Consider the following 19,365-nt stretch of genomic DNA (forward strand, 5'->3'; position numbering starts at 1 on the left):
TATTAGATTATAATATCATAAATGTAATTTACTGGGACAGACCTATAATTGCTAACATTTTCATGAAATTGGAGTTATTCTGCAAAATATGGCAAAAATAAAAGGGACCTGTTTTTCTTTCTAAATACCGTATAGATCTGATCGTGCATTTACAAACTGTAATGGTTGTATCACACGTGAGTTTTGGAAAGATCTGTACATTAGATATTCATCAATGAAGAACTAATGTTTCCATCAAAAATGTATCAGAAGCGGCAATGACACACCTTGAACATATTGCTGAAAGAAATAAGGAAACATTAGTTCACCTGCAAATTACAAAACCTGGTCACACCACTGTTGTGGAATCCCCTAAATTTTACATATTACCAGGCTCCAAAATAGCGTTTACTAGCTGAAAATACCTATGGTTGCTTGGGGAGTTCTAAGTCACCCCCATCCCCTTCAATACATTATGATGCCCCCAATTCTTTCCTCATCTAGCCGTATTGCTTTTTCCACGCGTGCCAAGTGAATTCTTGACTTTTCTTTATAAACTGTATAGCTATCTGACTCCTTATCTGCCACTAGGCTGAGTGCATGGTGATGTCACGTGCCAGCTAGTCTACAAGGTATTTGTAAGGCCCAGTGGCTGACTTGCTTTGACAAATGGTAACACCTAGAATTAAAAATAGAATTAATCTAATTTGCAAGCAATGACAAGAACGTGCTCAGGAACCATCAGGCAAAATGTGGTTAAGATTCTTAAGAGGTGTCCAAATGTGTAGCGAACAGGCAAACGGCGTCCCAAAAGATATAGTAGATGATGGATACCTTTTCAATTCTTCCATCGGTGCATAGAAGAGGTTCTTTCAGTTAATAAAAGGCTTTAGAGGTGCCTTCACTGTGAAGTTGTGCACAGAGCTTTTGTCAGAGGTGGGAAACGGGTGGGGGGGTAGAGGGTGTGTGCAACTTGGGGACAACCTGCTCCCTGAGATACTTCTGTACGTCATGCTGGTGGTTTGTCCGTCTCTCCCCCCCCCCCTTCCCCCGGTGAACAATATCAAGGCTTAAATCTCCCATGGCACGGGAGACAAAAATGAAGCTGTGAGGTCATCTGTAGCGGCTTCCTATTAGCCCTCCATAGAGCACCTAACGGAGGCAAGTATCTCCGAAAACAGTTGGTACTCTCCCAACTGTGCTTCCCACCTAGAGGGGGGAGGGAATATTAATAGGCAATGTTATTTTAATACATCCTGATTGGTGTATACAATGAATGCGCTTGTATTTATTTGTATCTACACTGGTAACGTGGTACGCTGACATTTCTTCATCGGGCCTTATTTTGTTTCACATAAAGCAAGCCACTTATCCTAACTGCTGTAAGGTTCTGAGCTTCGTTCAATCAGAACCGGTAGATGTCCACAGCGGATGAACAAGGCTCGTCCTGTCTGGTTTCCAGCTGCAAATCCCCAGCTAAATGAAGGCGGACTGTGGGTTTAATGTGGCCAATATCTACAGGAAAGTAGGAACCACGGAAGCGCCAGCATGACCGGTGCCAGCCTCACCCACACTCATTTTTACTGTCTCTGACTGCTGTCTGCCATCGGAGTCACCGTCACACATGCGTGGGGCACAAGTCCATGCTAATCCCCCCTATACATGCAACCTCGTGGTGAGCAGATCTGGGGACTGCCGACAGAACTGTTCCAGGTATTAGAGCCTGGTCAAGCAGGTCCTGTATGATCTGCAGGAGAAAAAGGATATATCATTTGGGTTTCTTTGTTTATTTTTTTGTTTTTTTTTCCGGTGTCATTTAATTTTTGTTTTGTTTTTAAATCTGTTAACAACTGACAAAAATGGACACATTTGCATTTGGTGTTTATCTGCATTTATGTTCATTTTCATATTTCCTTTGGGCTGCCTTTGTATCCTATATGTGGCTGGGTCACTGCAAGAGGTCTAATCCAATAAGACATTATCCTTTATTTTACTTTTTTTTTTTAATCCGTTTTAACTAAAAGTGCAAAATGATCAGTCGGTGTGGATTTTTTCAGTTATATAGATATATATCATTATAGATTAGATATACAGATATATATATATTAAAGATAAATATACAGATATATATATATATATCTATATTTATATTACGATACCGGTTGAAGCACGACATGAAGGGACAGCACACAGGTAAGTTGATCACAAATTCTTTGTATTGAAAAAGAAACACAAAAAACGACGTTTCAGTCCCCCAGTAGTGTGTACACATACACATCTATATCTATATAATCGAAAATCTTGTTTGAGAGTGTCTGGAGCCCATTTGATTTGTCCGTCGGTCCGCCCGCCCTCCCACGGCTCTCATTGGCCGGTGTGTCTGCCCCCCCCTGTGTCTGCCCCCCCACGGCTCTCATTGGCCCCCCAGAGCACACACTCCTGCTCTCACCCTCCCGACTCTCTCGCCCTCCCGACTCACCTCCCCACGGCGCTCTCCCTCACCCGGCACTCTCCCTCACGCTCTCCCTCACGCTTTCCCTCACCCGGCGCTCTCCCTCACTCCCCACCCTTCTATGCCCCCCCTGCCCTTCCACTCCCCTTGCCCCCCCCGCCCTTCCACTCCCCTTGCCCCCCCCCCGCCCTTCCACTCCCCCTGCCCCCCCCACCCTTCCACTCCCCTTGCCCCCCCCCCACCCTTCCACTCCCCTTGCCCCCCCCCCTGCCCTTCCACTCCCCTTGCCCCCCCCCACCCTTCCACTCCCCTTGACCCCCCCCCCACCCTTCCACTTCCCTTGCCCCCGCCCTTCCACTTCCCTTGCCCCCCCACGCCCTTCCACTCCCCTTGCCCCCCCGCCATTCCACTCCCCTTGCCCCCCCCGCCCTTCCACTCCCCTTGCCCCCCCCGCCCTTCCACTCCCCTTGCCCCCCCCGCCCTTCCACTCCCCTTGCCCCCCCCGCCCTTCCACTCCCCTTGCCCCCCCCGCCCTTCCACTCCCCTTGCCCCCCCCCGCCCTTCCACTCCCCTTGCCCCCCCCCTGCCCTTCCACTACATGCCCCTTGCCCTTCCACGCCCAGGCAACGCCGGGTATATCAGCTAGTACACATATATGTGTATGTGTATATGTATATATTACACACAATACACACTGACGCCACACGTCCCATGAAAGGTTCTCTCACTCCGTCAGTGACAAATATTATAATCCCTTTAAATGGGTTATAATGAATGTCACTGCCTTCCAATGGGTGAGAGAATGAGACTGTCTTGTAATTGGTGAGACTGTCTTCTAATCTAATGAATGGTACCACCTTCCACTGGTAAATAAGACTGCCTGCCAATGGGTAAGCTTACCTCATAATGAATGAGACTGCTTTCCAATGGGCTAGACCGGTAGAGCACATTCTACTAAATAAGGCTGATGTCTAATGGGTGACATTTCATTACCTCCTAATGAATGAGACTGCCTTCCAATAAGACTGTCTCAAAATGAATGTCACTGCCTTTCAATGGGTGAGATCGCTTCCTTTTTGAGGAGACAGCACTCCAATAGTTGAGACTGCCATTTAATGATTGACAATTCCTTCTAATGGGTGACTCTCATAAATTAATGAGACTGCTTTTCAACAAATGGAATTAACTTTCAATGAATGAGAATGAGCCTCTGAATTGACGAGACAGCCTTCAAATAGTGAACATGGGGGGCTTCAAATGACAATACAGATGTGCTAATTATGTAAGATTGTAGATGTTATTATTCTGGTCCATATTCATTTAGCCTGGAAACGGCACACGCACAATGTCAAAATAATGCGAATTTAGTTCAAGTAAATGGCATGGAGATAAGAAAAAAAAACAGTAACAGTGAGAGCAATAAGCTGCTTATACAGGTGTATTTCTTTGTTGCTCATGTTTATACCACATCCAAGATGGCGCGTACGCTGCCACACCCAACATGGCTCCCCCGCAGCGTCAAGCACTTGTCTTTACCGGTGACGCGACGTCACTTCCGAATCATTTCAAGATGGCGGCGCGCGTGGTGCTGGCTGCATGTCGCAGGGCCGGTGAGGATCTTGTCAAATCCCCGTTAGAAACCGGGGGCGGAGACGGGACGTCACGTCCCGAGGGACGTGGCCGAGGAGGGAGATAGTGCAGGGTTGTGGGGGTCACAGGTCACTAAGAAGCAAAGGGAAGGTCACAGGATGCTAAAGGTGACCCCAAGAGCCTCATGTGGTTTCCAGGGTAACCTCTCAGAAGCCACGTCCTGAGCCCCAGCCTCCTGTGAGGGGGGATAATGGGGTCAGGCCTGTGGGGACACTAGATTAGAGGGGTCACATTCCTATAACCAGGTAATATTAGGACTATAGTATGTCATCGATTGTAAGCTCTTTGGGGCAGGGTCTCCTTTAGCCGTATGTTGTCTTTTACAACATCCCATAACACCCCCCAAACTACATCCCATAACACTGCCCCCTCCCCCCCATTACATCCCATAACACCGCCCCTCCCCCCCCCCCCATTACATCCATAACATCCTGCCACCCCCCCATTACTTCCCATAACACCCATTACAAGACCATATAAGGAATAGAAGCGCACACTTTAACCCTTTGGGTTCCCCAAGATGTAGTCACTCCATTATGGGGCCTGGCACTCCAGGGGCCCATGACATAGTGTCTAATTCATGCCTGCAGTGTACTTTTGTTCCGCTTGCATCGCGTGCTGCATTCCCATGGAGCGCAGGGCACAAAGTGGAGGGAAACGTTCGAGGAGGGGACTCTTTCGGGTTAGGAGCTGCTGTGGTCACATAACTGTGCTGGGCCGTGATGCCCGCCGTTTTGCTTTTACTGAACTCCGCAAACCAAGGCGTTAATATGACATTTTAATAGCAGTGGAGGCTATTTATCTGGTGAGCCGAGTAAATATGGGTTCCTAATATACCTGCCTGTCCCAGCACCAAGTCTTGTTAATATTGTAGAAATGTGGGAGGAGGTGTTCAAGCCAACCACCATGTAAATAGATGCGTTAACAGCGGGTCTCACAAATTAGACATTATGGATGTTTGAGTGCAGGTAAAAGGTCAGTGCCTCAAAGAAACAAAGAGAATACAGTGCACTGACATGCTTAATGTTTACATTATTTCTGAAATGGGGAGTTTCCATGGTTACCAGAGGCTTTGGAGGTTTCATACACTGTGGTAAGACTGTAAGTTTTAGGCCTTTATTCATTATGCTGTGAAGTCGCTTACCTATATTGGAGAAGATTCTGGTCTCTTCCATTTGAGTTTATTTATTTATAAAATATTTTACCAGGAAGTAATACATTGAGAGTTACCTCTCGTTTTCAAGTATGTCCTGGGCACAGAGTAAAACAAATAATACATGGTTACAAGTACAGTTACATAAATGAACAGGGTATACATTATATACAGAGACATTGTGTGCACAGTTAAAGAAAATATATATTATGAGCGTATGAAACAGTTACAGACCAGGTTAAAATGTGAGACAACCTTAGATTTGAAAGAATTTAAACTGGTGGTGGATGTGAGAGTCTCTGGTAGGTTGTTCCAGTTTTGGGGTGCACGGAAGGAGAAGGAGGAACATCCGGATACTTTGTTGAGCCTTGGGACCATGAATAGTCTTTTGGAGTCTGATCTCAGGTGATAAGTGCTGCATGTGGTAGGAGCTAATCTCTTCTCCAGCACTGGAAGCAGCGTGACAGCATGTAGTAAAGGGGGGCCTTGTAGTCCACATGTGCCATGCCAGTTCTCTCTCGTTCTCTTTTATAGAAATGCAGAGGACCTTGTTAACCACCTTCTCTCTGTTTCAGTTCTCTTTGGGGTTCCTGCCCACAGCCTGCGCTTACCAGTAAGTAAACATCTACTGTAACGGATAACCAAGGGTAATGAACAGATTTTGGGAGGGGGGAGGGAGAGGTGTTGATGGGGTCATATCAAAATGTACTTGGTTAGACTACATACTATATGTCTAAAACTTCATCTAGCTATTCACTCTTGCTGAATAAGACTGCCCTCCAATGATTGAGTGTACTCCCTGAGGATGTCCTGTCATCTCTATTAAAAGAAAGTTCTGCCTAGGAGAGGCACCCTCCAGTTGATTATTACTGGGGGGTTAGAGAGCAACACAAGGTCAGTTTGATAAATCCTGCACTGTACGTTGGGAACACTGAGTTTTGCTTTTTTTTTTTAAGCAAAGTAACTTAGGTGCAGGAGATTAGGACACTTGTTACCATTATATAATCCATTTCTATGGAAGATTTCCATTAAACATGAGCTTCATCTTCCAGTCACGTGGGGCTGTGAGTTAATATTGGGGGTCCGAATGAACTCCTCACCCTTCTCTGCTTGTTCACGCAGAGATGGCCCAGCCCTGCGACTCGCTTCTGCCCCCTTCTGCTCAGAACTTACGCAGCGGAGGCCAAGAAGACCTTCGTGAGGGACAAACCACACATGAACATCGGAACCATCGGGCACGTTGACCACGGCAAGACCACGCTGACAGCCGCCATCACCAAGAGTAAGTGAGTGTGGATCGGCAGTGTGCGCACACGCCCTGGCAGCATATGGAGTATCTATAGGGTGAGCGTGATCATGGAAGGCTACTTGCGGGTATTAGTGGAACGTGATGTGAGACAAGTGTTGAGATTTTCAGAAAGTTAGTTGGAGACGCTGAGGCTTGGGAGGAGGGATTTGGTTTCCCCTGCCGGCTCCCTTTTTGCGTGATATCACCATGTGCTAAGCAGGAGTGAGTTTGCACTGGAAAGTGTTTCCCCCCCCCCCCCCCATCCCTATACATTTATTGGGTCTATCAGGGACAGAGTGGGCTGGAGGTAGAGTAAATCCAAGCGCCCCTCATTCAGAGACCCTGGTAAAAGGAATACTCCTCATTGCCAGAGCCGCAGTTAATGTGTGTTCTTGCGTCTCAGTCCTTGCAGAGGCCGGGGGAGCTCAGTTCAAGAAGTACGAGGAGATAGACAACGCCCCAGAAGAAAAGGCTCGCGGCATCACCATCAATGCGTCGCACGTGGAGTACTCCACGGCGAACAGGCATTACGCCCACACGGACTGCCCGGGACACGCCGACTATGTGAAGGTGAGACTAGCGCCCGGAGTGCGAGGGTTGCAGCAGATTTCACGATCCCCCTTCTATGTCGGGACTCGCCTAGGTCAGTGGTGCTCAACTCCACTTCGACTGAGCCCCCTGCGCTGAAGCTGTGATATCCTTTAAAACTTGACCTGTCTTGAGGACTGGAGTTGAGCCCCCTGACCTGCGAGACGTTCTGTGCACAGGAGTTTTGGATGCCAGTGGAATGAAGCCCCTCCTTACTAGCGGTTGTTACCACTAACTAATGACTCGTAAATCAGAGTATCTAGCAGAATTTGAGAAGCGGGTGTTTCCGTTTTACATTGTGAACTCCCCCCATGAGCTGTGGGGGAATGGAATATTCCAAGCGCTGGTTGTGGGGTGGGGAGGCGGGTTCGGTGTATCCATGACCACAACCTTAGCCTATTAGGGAGCTTCATGTCTGTACGTTCCGTGTGTGGCATCTCGGGTGCAATGTGATTGGTCAAGGTCTGTTATGTTCTACCAACACCCTGCCGAATGTGTTCTGTGCAGAACATGATCACAGGCACAGCTCAGATGGACGGCTGTATCCTGGTTGTTGCTGCCACGGACGGACAGATGCCACAGACACGGGAGCACATACTGCTGGCCAAACAGGTGGGTGCCTGCTTCAGCCTGGCAAACTATACACTGCGCTGTTTCTACTCAATCACTGAGCTTCGTGAACTGCATGTTTAATACATTGCAGCTGTGTTTAAGCCAGTGGAAAGCATCCTGCAGGGCCACAGCCAAATCAAGCCAAATAACTGAGGGGGATTCTCTCTGCTCTAACTGGTGTCAGGGCTTGATCAGTGTTTAACTGCCAATCAAATCAGTTAACACCTAACCAGCTCTGATACGGGAGAAGGAGCGGCTCAGTGAGTAACGGCACTGACTGGAACTGAGTGTGAAGCAGGGGAGCCTGGATCAATTCCCAGTGTGGGCGCCTTATGACCTTGGGCAAGTTACCCCTCCCTGTGCCTCAGACACCAAAAATAGATTGTAAGCTCTACGGGGCAGGGCCTGTGTCTGCAAAATGTCTCTGTAAAGCGCTATGTAAAACTAGCAGCGCTATACAAGAACATGCTATTATTATTATTCTTAGTAGTAGTAGTATTATTAGTAGTTTTAGTATTATACCAGTTACCGGAGCTGCCCGAGCAATGTCCACATCATTATATCCTGTGAGTACTGAGCATACTATGTAACTCCTGCCTCAGATTGGTGTTGAGCACATGGTGGTGTATATAAACAAAGCAGACGCGGTGGATGACAAAGAGATGCTGGATCTGGTGGAGTTGGAGGTACGAGAGCTCCTGTCGGAGTTTGGATACGACGGTGAGAACACCCCGGTCGTTATAGGATCTGCCCTGTGTGCACTCGAGGTATGTCTGGGGATCACTTGTGGCTTCTCTGTTGGTTTAGCAAAATGAACCTAATAGCAGCTAGAGCTTCTGGGAGATGTAGTGGTCATGTTAGGTTCAGTTGATGGGTTGGGGCTGATACGATTGGTTGAGTTGGGTCCACTGGCTTGGTACTGGCCAGTTCTGGGTCTCATTGCAGGATGTGATGATGGGTATGTGTTGGGTTGACTGGTTTGTGTTAGTTGAGTTGGTTTGATGGGTTTCTGTTGAGCCTAGTTTAGTTGGTTCTGGTTCCACATGACTAGCTGTGATTGCACTTTGCAGAACAGGAATCCTGACATTGGCTTGACCTCCATCATGAGTCTCCTGGACGCTGTGGATACTTTCATTCCACTCCCTCCTCGGGAGCTGGACAAGCCGTTCCTGTTCCCCATCGAGGCGGTCTACTCCATTCCAGGTAAAATCTCTCCACTCTTGTCGCTCTCTTTGGGGGTTTCCCATGACTGCCTCTTTTCCCTTTAGTGTCCTGATGCCCTTCTTCTTTTCCCGGTGTCTCACAGGCAGGGGGACGGTGGTGACAGGAACTCTGGAGCGAGGGACAATCAAAAAAGGCGACGAGTGCGAGTTCATCGGCCACAACAAACATGTCCGTTCGGTGGTAACAGGTAAAATCCCCCTGCGTCCCTCTTCTTCCTTTACTCTATCATCGGTTTCTATATTTAAAATAGGGCCGTATATGCTTCTGCTGGTCCTTCTCTTTGCCATCTCTTGCGCATGCAGTCTCTCCTCTCTCTCATGGAGCAGTCTCCTAATCGCCTTGCAATAAGGGACCTGTCTCCACGGCTCATCTCACACACTTCCTTTCTCTCCAGGCATTGAGATGTTCCACCAGAGCTTGGACCGGGCAGAGGCCGGAGATAACCTGGGTGCCCTGGTTCGCGGGTTAAAGAGAGAAGACGTCCGACGAGGGATGGTCATGTCCAAACCAGGGTCTATCCGACCCCACCAGAAGATCCAAGCTCAGGTACCCGTGTGGGGCAGGTTCTATCCAGGCTCAGGTACCCGTGTGGGGCAGGTTCTATCCAGGCTCAGGTGCTCGTGTGGGGCAGGTTCTATCCAGGCTCAGGTACCCGTGTGGGGCAGGTTCTATCCAGGCTCAGGTGCTCGTGTGGGGCAGGTTCTATCCAGGCTCAGGTACCCGTGTGGGGCAGGTTCTATCCAGGCTCAGGTGCTCGTGTGGGGCAGGTTCTATCCAGGCTCAGGTACCCGTGTGGGGCAGGTTCTATCCAGGCTCAGGTGCCCGTTTGGGGCAGGTTCTATCCAGGCTCAGGTGCCCGTGTGGGGCAGGTTCTATCCAGGCTCAGGTGCTCGTGTGGGGCAGGTTCTATCCATGCTCAGGTGCCCGTGTGGGGCAGGTTCTATCCAGGCTCAGGTACCCGTGTGGGGCAGGTTCTATCCCAGCTTAGGTGCTCGTGTGGGGCAGGTTCTATCCAGGCTCAGGTGCCCGTGTGGGGCAGGTTCTATCCAGGCTCAGGTGCCCGTGTGGGGCAGGTTCTATCCAGGCTCAGGTGCCCGTGTGGGGCAGGTTCTATCCAGGCTCAGGTGCCCGTGTGGGGCAGGTTCTATCCAGGCTCAGGTGCCCGTGTGGGGCAGGTTCTATCCAGGCTCAGGTGCCCGTGTGGGGCAGGTTCTATCCAGGCTCAGGTGCCCGTGTGGGGCAGGTTCTATCCAGGCTCAGGTGCTCGTGTGGGGCAGGTTCTATCCAGGCTCAGGTGCCCGTGTGTATAATCCACATGTTGGTTTCTGTATAAACGTCTCAAATCGCTTGATCAGTGCGTGTTCTAAATGTTCTTAATGTAGGGGGATTGTTATCAGTAAGGGGGGAGGCTGTGAGCTATGAGCCCTCAGTAAGGGGGGAGGCTGTGAGCTATGAGCCCTCAGTAAGGGGGGAGGCTGTGAGCTATGAGCCCTCAGTAAGGGGGAGGCTGTGAGCTATGAGCCCTCAGTAAGGGGGGAGGCTGTGAGCTATGAGCCCTCAGTAAGGGGGGAGGCTGTGAGCTATGAGCCCTCAGTAAGGGGGAGGCTGTGAGCTATGAGCCCTCAGTAAGGGGGGAGGCTGTGAGCTATGAGCCCTCAGTAAGGGGGGAGGCTGTGAGCTATGAGCCCTCAGTAAGGGGGGAGGCTGTGAGCTATGAGCCCTCAGTAAGGGGGGAGGCTGTGAGCTATGAGCCCTCAGTAAGGGGGGAGGCTGTGAGCTATGAGCCCTCAGTAAGGGGAGAGGCTGTGAGCTATGAGCCCTCGGTAAGGGGGGAGGCTGTGAGCTATGCATCCTCAGTAAGGGGGAGGCTGTGAGCTATGAGCCCTCAGTAAGGGGGGAGGCTGTGAGCTATGCGTCCTCAGTAAGGGGGGAGGCTGTGAGCTATGAGCCCTCAGTAAGGGGGAGGCTGTGAGCTATGCGTCCTCAGTAAGGGGGGAGGCTGTGAGCTATGCGTCCTCAGTAAGGGGGGAGGCTGTGAGCTATGATCCCTCAGTAAGGGGGAGGCTGTGAGCTATGCGCCCTCAGTAAGGGGGGAGGCTGTGAGCTATGAGCCCTCAGTAAGGGGGGAGGCTGTGAGCTATGCGTCCTCAGTAAGGGGGGAGGCTGTGGGCTATGCGTCCTCAGTAAGGGGGGAGGCTGTGAGCTATGCGTCCTCAGTAAGGGGGGAGGCTGTGAGCTATGAGCCCTCAGTAAGGGGGGAGGCTGTGAGCTATGCATCCTCAGTAAGGGGGGAGGCTGTGAGCTATGCGTCCTCAGTAAGGGGGGAGGCTGTGAGCTATGAGCCCTCAGTAAGGGGGGAGGCTGTGAGCTATGAGCCCTCAGTAAGGGGGGTGGCTGTGAGCTATGAGCCCTCAGTAAGGGGGGAGGCTGTGAGCTATGCATCCTCAGTAAGGGGGGGAGGCTGTGAGCTATGAGCCCTCGGTAAGGGAGGAGGCTGTGAGCTATGTGTCCTCGGTAAGGGGGGAGGCTGTGAGCTATGCGCCCTCGGTAAGGGGGGAGGCTGTGAGCTATGCGCCCTCAGGAGGCTGTGAGCTATGCGTCCTCGGTAAGGGGGGAGGCTGTGAGCTATGCGTCCCCCGTAAGGGGGGAGGCTGTGAGCTATGCGTCCTCAGTAAGGGGGGAGGCTGTGAGCTATGAGCCCTCAGTAAGGGGGGAGGCTGTGAGCTATGAGCCCTCAGTAAGGGGGGAGGCTGTGAGCTATGAGCCCTCAGTAAGGGGGGAGGCTGTGAGTTATGCGCCCTAAGTAAGGGGGGAGGCTGTGAGCAATGCATCCTCAGTAAGGGGGGGAGGCTGTAAGCTATGAGCCCTCAGTAAGGGGGGAGGCTGTGAGCTATGAGCCCTCGGTAAGGGGGGAGGCTGTGAGCTATGCGCCCTCAGTAAGGGGGGATGCTGTGAGCTATGCGCCCTCGGTAAGGGGGGAGGCTGTGAGCTATGCGCCCTCAGTAAGGGGGGAGGCTGTGAGCTATGCGTCCTCAGTAAGGGGGGAGGCTGTGAGCTATGCGTCCTCAGTAAGGGGGGAGGCTGTGAGCTATGCGTCCTCGGTAAGGGGGGAGGCTGTGAGCTATGCGCCCTCGGTAAGGGGGGAGGCTGTGAGCTATGCGCCCTCAGTAAGGGGGGAGGCTGTGAGCTATGCGCCCTCGGTAAGGGGGGAGGCTGTGAGCTATGCGCCCTCAGTAAGGGGGGAGGCTGTGAGCTATGAGCCCTCAGTAAGGGGGGAGGCTGTGAGCTATGCGTCCTCAGTAAGGGGGGAGGCTGTGAGCTATGCGTCCTCAGTAAGGGGGGAGGCTGTGAGCTATGCGTCCTCAGTAAGGGGGGAGGCTGTGAGCTATGAGCCCTCAGTAAGGGGGGAGGCAGTGAGCTATGAGCCCTCAGTAAGGGGGGAGGCTGTGAGCTATGCGTCCTCAGTAAGGGGGGAGGCTGTGAGCTATGCGCCCTCAGTAAGGGGGGAGGCTGTGAGCTATGCGCCTTAAGTAAGGGGGGAGGCTGTGAGCTATGCGCCCTCTGTAAGGGGGGAGGCTGTGAGCTATGAGCCCTCAGTAAGGGGGGAGGCTGTGAGCCCTCAGTAAGGGGGGAGGCTGTGAGCTATGCGTCCTCAGTAAGGGGGGAGGCTGTGAGCTATGCGTCCTCAGTAAGGGGGGAGGCTGTGAGCTATGCGTCCTCAGTAAGGGGGGAGGCTGTGAGCTATGCGTCCTCAGTAAGGGGGGAGGCTGTGAGCTATGAGCCCTCAGTAAGGGGGGAGGCTGTGAGCTATGAGCCCTCAGTAAGGGGGGAGGCTGTGAGCTATGCGCCCTCAGTAAGGGGGAGGCTGTGAGCTATGCGCCCTCAGTAAGGGGGGAGGCTGTGAGCTATGCGCCCTCTGTAAGGGGGGAGGCTGTGAGCTATGAGCCCTCAGTAAGGGGGGAGGCTGTGAGCCCTCAGTAAGGGGGGAGGCTGTGAGCTATGAGCCCTCAGTAAGGGGGGAGGCTGTGAGCTATGAGCCCTCAGTAAGGGGGAGGCTGTGAGCTATGCGTCCTCAGTAAGGGGGGAGGCTGTGAGCTATGCGCCCTCAGTAAGGGGGGAGGCTTTGAGCTATGAGCCCTCAGTAAGGGGAGAGGCTGTGAGCTATGAGCCCTCAGTAAGGGGGGAGGCTGTGAGCTATGAGCCCTCAGTAAGGGGGGAGGCTGTGAGCTATGCTTCCTCAGTAAGGGGGGAGGCTGTGAGCTTTGCGTCCTCAGTAAGGGGGGAGACTGTGAGCTATGCGTCCTCAGTAAGGGGGGAGGCTGTGAGCTATGCGTCCTCAGTAAGGGGGGAGGCTGTGAGCTATGCGTCCTCAGTAAGGGGGGAGGCTGTGAGCTATGAGCCCTCAGTAAGGGGGGAGGCTGTGAGCTATGAGCCCTCAGTAAGGGGGAGGCTGTGAGCTATGCGTCCTCAGTAAGGGGGGAGGCTGTGAGCTATGAGCCCTCAGTAAGGGGGGAGGCTGTGAGCTATGAGCCCTCAGTAAGGGGGAGGCTGTGAGCTATGAGCCCTCAGTAAGGGGGGAGGCTGTGAGCTATGCGTCCTCAGTAAGGGGGGAGGCTGTGAGCTATGCGTCCTCAGTAAGGGGGGAGGCTGTGAGCTATGCGTCCTCAGTAAGGGGGGAGGCTGTGAGCTATGAGCCCTCAGTAAGGGGGGAGGCTGTGAGCTATGCGCCCTCAGTAAGGGGGGAGGCTGTGAGCTATGAGCCCTCAGTAAGGGGGAGGCTGTGAGCTATGAGCCCTCAGTAAGGGGGGAGGCTGTGAGCTATGAGCCCTCAGTAAGGGGGGAGGCTGTGAGCTATGAGCCCTCAGTAAGGGGGGAGGCTGTGAGCTATGAGCCCTCAGTAAGGGGGGAGGCTGTGAGCTATGAGCCCTCAGTAAGGGGGGGAGGCTGTGAGTTATGCGTCCTCAGTAAGGGGGGAGGCTGAGCTATGAGCCCTCAGTAAGGGGGGAGGCTGTGAGCCATGAGCCCTCAGTAAGGGGGGAGGCTGTGAGCTATGCGCCCTCAGTAAGGCGGGAGGCTGTGAGCTATGCGTCCTCAGTAAGGGGGGAGGCTGTAAGCTATGAGCCCTCAGTAAGGGGGGAGGCTGTGAGCTATGCGTCCTCAGTAAGGGGGGAGGCTGTGAGCTATGAGCCCTCAGTAAGGGGGAGGCTGTGAGCCCTCAGTAAGGGGGGAGGCTGTGAGCTATGAGCCCTCAGTAAGGGGGAGGCTGTGAGCTATGCGTCCTCGGTAAGGGGGGAGGCTGTGAGCTATGAGCCCTCAGTAAGGGGGAGGCTGTGAGCTATGAGCCCTCAGTAAGGGGGGAGGCTGTGAGCTATGAGCCCTCAGTAAGGGGGGGAGGCTGTGAGCTATGAGCCCTCAGTAAGGGGGAGGCTGTGAGCTATGAGCCCTCAGTAAGGGGGAGGCTGTGAGCTATGAGCCCTCAGTAAGGGGGAGGCTGTGAGCTATGAGCCCTCAGTAAGGGGGGAGGCTGTGAGCTATGAGCCCTCAGTAAGGGGGGAGGCTGTGAGCTATGAGCCCTCAGTAAGGGGGAGGCTGTGAGCTATGAGCCCTCAGTAAGGGGGGAGGCTGTGAGCTATGCGCCCTCAGTAAGGGGGAGGCTGTGAGCTATGCGTCCTCAGTAAGGGGGGAGGCTGTGAGCTATGCGTCCTCAGTAAGGGGGGAGGCTGTGAGCTATGCGCCCTCAGTAAGGGGGGAGGCTGTGAGCTATGCGTCCTCAGTAAGGGGGGAGGCTGTGAGCTATGCGTCCTCAGTAAGGGGGGAGGCTGTGAGCTATGCGTCCTCAGTAAGGGGGGAGGCTGTGAGCTATGAGCCCTCAGTAAGGGGGGAGGCTGTGAGCTATGAGCCCTCAGTAAGGGGGGAGGCTGTGAGCTATGCGTCCTCGGTAAGGGGGGAGGCTGTGAGCTATGAGCCCTCAGTAAGGGGGGAGGCTGTGAGCTATGAGCCCTCAGTAAGGGGGGAGGCTGTGAGCTATGAGCCCTCAGTAAGGGGGGAGGCTGTGAGCTATGCGCCCTCAGTAAGGGGGGAGGCTGTGAGCTATGCGCCCTCAGTAAGGGGGGAGGCTGTGAGCTATGCGCCCTCAGTAAGGGGGAGGCTGTGAGCTATGAGCCCTCAGTAAGGGGGGAGGCTGTGAGCTATGAGCCCTCAGTAAGGGGGGAGGCTGTGAGCTATGCATCCTCAGTAAGGGGGGGAGGCTGTGAGCTATGAGCCCTCAGTAAGGGGCAGTGTTTCTTGTGACTACATGTTGGAAGAGAGCCATTGAAATACTTGTATCCCAGGGGTGTGTACACGCAGTCGTGGATCTGGGTGCCAGTTGCCCGAACACTGGTCCCAGTTGTACATCCCCAGTAAGGGAAAGGGTTGTGTTGCTGTGTTGTGACATTAACACGTTGCGTTGTTTCAGGTGTGCATGCTCAGTAAGGGGCTGTGTGTGCCCAGGTTGTGTTGTGACTAACGCGTTGCGTTGTTGCAGGTGTACATTCTCAGTAAGGAGGAAGGCGGACGTCACAAGCCTTTTGTCAGCAACTTCATGCCCGTGATGTTCTCTCTGACCTGGGACATGGCGTGTCGGGTCACCCTCCCTCCCAACAAGGTACGTCTCGCGCTGCCGAAGCCTCACATCTGCCTGGATCGCTCTGCATTGACCCATCTCCAGTTCTTTGGGTCTGCTCAAAATTATGCCAGGAAGAGCTGGAGGATCTCAGCATGTTATGTTTCTGCGCTCACTCTGCGTGAGATGGTATTTGCGCTCTCTGCCTCTGTCCTTCTCTGCAGGATCCCAGCATGTTATGTTTCTGCGCTCACTCTGCGTGAGATGGTATTTGCGCTCTCTGCCTCTGTCCTTCTCTGCAGGATCCCAGCATGTTATGTTTCTGCGCTCACTCTGTGTGAGATGGTATTTGCGCTCTCTGCCTCTGTCCTTCTCTGCAGGATCCCAGCATGTTATGTTTCTGCGCTCACTCTGCGTGAGATGGTATTTGCGCTCTCTGCCTCTGTCCTTCTCTGCACGGATCCCAGTTTCTGCGCTCACTCTGCGTGAGATGGTATTTGCGCTCTCTGCCTCTGTCCTTCTCTGCACGGATCCCAGTTTCTGCGCTCACTCTGCGTGAGATGGTATTTGCGCTCTCTGCCTCTGCCTTTGCTGTTCTCTGCACACTCAGTACGGGTTTTCTTTTCTAAATATATCCCCGGCTTTCCTCTTCTCCTAGTCGGTAATGGGAATCGTCCCCTGTATATTATTTATGTATAAAATGTGTTACCAGGAAGTAATGCATTGAGAGTTGCCTCTCGTTTTCAGGTATGTCCTGGGCACAGAGTTATAACAATACATGGTTACATTAAATGAACAGGGTTATACTGCCAATTCAAAGATATTTCAATATGGGGTACAGGGGATAAAAGGGCTGGTGAGTTTCAGATTGAAATAGATGAGGGACTTCTGTTTTATCTTCTCTGTTTACATGCTCTCTGTATATACTCTTTTATGTGATGCACTCCTTTGTGTATATACACCTCCCTTCCTCTTGTGACGCCCTCCTCTCTGTATATACACCTCCCTTCCTCTTGTGACACCCTCCTCTCTGTATATACACCTCCCTTCCCCTCTCTCTCTCGTTGTGACGCCCTCCTCTCTGAACCCTGATTCTGATTCTTCCCTCCACCTTTTTGGAGTTTCTATAAAGCACATAGGCGCAGGGTTCGCTATACAAGCCATTGAGCGTTCTCCCTCTCTCATTTTTGTGATGCCTTCCTCCCTGTGTATATCCTTCCCTTCCTCCCTGTGTATACGCCTTCCCTTCCTCCCTGTGTATATCCCTCCCTTCCTCCCTGTGTATATCCCTCCCTTCCTCCCTGTGTATATCACTCCCTTCCTCCCTGTGTATATCACTCCCTTCCTCCCTGTGTATATCCTTCCCTTCCTCCCTGTGTATACGCCTTCCCTTCCTCCCTGTGTATATCCTTCCCTTCCTCCCTGTGTATACGCCTTCCCTTCCTCCCTGTGTATATCCTTCCCTTCCTCCCTGTGTATGCGCCTTCCCTTCCTCTCTGTGTATACGCCTTCCCTTCCTCCCTGTGTATACGCCTTCCCTTCCTCCCTGTGTATACGCCTTCCCTTCCTCCCTGTGTATATCCCTCCCTTCCTCCCTGTGTATACGCCTTCCCTTCCTCCCTGTGTATACGCCTTCCCTTCCTCCCTGTGTATACGCCTTCCCTTCCTCCCTGTGTATACGCCTTCCCTTCCTCCCTGTGTATACGCCTTCCCTTCCTCCCTGTGTATATCCCTCCCTTCCTCCCTGTGTATATCCTTCCCTTCCTCCCCGTGTGTGCGCCTTCCCTTCCTCCCCGTGTGTGCGCCTTCCCTTCCTCCCCGTGTGTGCGCCTTCCCTTCCTCCCCGTGTGTGCGCCTTCCCTTCCTCCCCGTGTGTGCGCCTTCCCTTCCTCCCCGTGTGTGCGCCTTCCCTTCCTCCCCGTGTGTGCGCCTTCCCTTCCTCCCCGTGTGTGCGCCTTCCCTTCCTCCCCGTGTGTGCGCCTTCCCTTCCTCCCCGTGTGTGCGCCTTCCCTTCCTCCCCGTGTGTGCGCCTTCCCTTCCTCCCTGTGTATACGCCTTCCCTTCCTCCCCGTGTGTGCGCCTTCCCTTCCTCCCCGTGTGTGCGCCTTCCCTTCCTCCCCGTGTGTGCGCCTTCCCTTCCTCCCTGTGTGTGCGCCTTCCCTTCCTCCCCGTGTGTGCGCCTTCCCTTCCTCCCTCACGTTGTGATGCCCTCCCCTTCTCTCTCAGGAGCTGGTGATGCCGGGAGATGACTCCCCCCTCACCCTGACTCTACGGCAACCCATGGTCCTGGAGGCCGGCCAGCGCTTCACCCTGCGAGACGGGAACCGGACCATCGGAACCGGCCTGGTCACCGACGTCCTGGAGATGAAACCTGAAGACGAAAGAAACTGGGGCAGCTGAACCCCACAACACCAAACATTTGGGGGGGGATGGGAGAGGATTTTGACTGAATGAAATATCATGCAGCTGTGAGCCAAGAGCATCCCCCAGACAAACCTCCCATCCGAACCCCACACCTACCCCTCACCCCTTCCTCTGTGACATACATCCTACGACCCTCCCCAATAAATCAGGGCGTTGGCCCTTGGTAACAATGCTTATTATTGAGAGTAACAGGACAGCGCTGGGTGCTGATTGCAGGTTGAAGTTGCAGGTTGGCTTATAATGGCGTTGGGCTACCTAATCAATTTGGTTTTCAACCTTCTCAGAAGTGCAGAAGCCTCTAAATTATATGACAACTCTGGAAATCTTCCATCTTCTTGGTGTGGCCCCCATAATCTACCTGTCCTTTGTACGTAACAATGCCGTCGCTGTAGTAGAACTTGATAGATATATAGATAGAGATATTACACAACTTATTACAGATTCCCTTTTGACAGCCTTTTTTTTATTTTTTATTATCATTATTACTTTAAAGAAAGTGCAAAAATAAAATAATTGTGTTGGGCAACGATCCGCCTATGCCAAATATTTCTCTGTGTTCCCCTGGTAACCTCTGGAACACAGGTTGAAAACCACTGATCCACATTTAATAAGGCCACGTGTGCTCCTGTATCTTATGGGGCGGGGCGGTGGAAAAATCGGAGTCTTTTCAAATCAATACAGGCAGTCCTCATTTTACAACGCTGCGCTTTACAACGCATGGCTTATCCAACGCTATGCAATGCATACCTATGTCCATTTTTACAACGCCAAACCGGGTTATCCAACGCTCTTACAAAGTTTTTTATGTATATTATATATATTATACTATATAATATATAATACAGTATATACACTATATAATGTATGTGTGTGCTGCGTATCTTATTGCCTGCGTAAAATATTTTGTGTATTTTAGCATTAAAAATGCCTTCAGGAACGGAACCTTTCATTTAAACAGTGTTCCGATGGGAAAAAGTGTTTCGCTTTCCAACGCCATTTTGCGTAACGCATTGTGTCGGATAACCGAGGACCGCCTGTAACTTGAATATTTAGGAAGAGACCGCATTTCTAGTAACAATATAAAAGATCTTATCGGGCTGCACGTTTTCCGGCTCTTGAAGACATGTCGGTAATTGGTAGCTGGGAATATGGATAGAGAAATGGAGCCAGTCGCCGTCATGTAGATAAGTTCCTAACTGCAGTATTATGAAACCTTACGTTTCCCATGAGCCTTGGCCAAAGAAATCCCTAAAATGTACAGAACAACATCCATACTGTTACTAATATCCCTTGTGTGTCTACAGAACGGTGTCTGAGGTTGTCTGGTTTAAAGCCAGTGCTGTACGAGGCCTGAAACTCTTGTACAATATCCATGTTTGATGTAGATCAGG

The 19,365-nt window shown here is 52.2% G+C and overlaps 1 protein-coding gene across 1 annotated transcript; it reads left to right on the top strand.

Moving 5' to 3' along the window:
- The first annotated feature begins 3,979 nt into the window (after positions 1-3,979).
- Positions 3,980-18,146, top strand: TUFM (Tu translation elongation factor, mitochondrial). Its single transcript, XM_075566309.1, has 11 exons — positions 3,980-4,041; positions 5,810-5,847; positions 6,357-6,516; positions 6,926-7,092; positions 7,618-7,722; positions 8,325-8,489; positions 8,793-8,925; positions 9,029-9,133; positions 9,341-9,492; positions 15,473-15,592; positions 17,777-18,146. The coding sequence occupies exons 1-11, from the start codon at positions 4,002-4,004 to the stop codon at positions 17,948-17,950; spliced, it is 1,359 nt and encodes a 452-aa protein (XP_075422424.1). The 5' UTR covers positions 3,980-4,001; the 3' UTR covers positions 17,951-18,146.
- The last annotated feature ends 1,219 nt before the right edge of the window (positions 18,147-19,365 follow it).

This window comes from Ascaphus truei, chromosome 11 (assembly GCF_040206685.1).
Source record: "Ascaphus truei isolate aAscTru1 chromosome 11, aAscTru1.hap1, whole genome shotgun sequence".
Classification (NCBI taxonomy): Eukaryota; Metazoa; Chordata; class Amphibia; order Anura; family Ascaphidae; genus Ascaphus; species Ascaphus truei.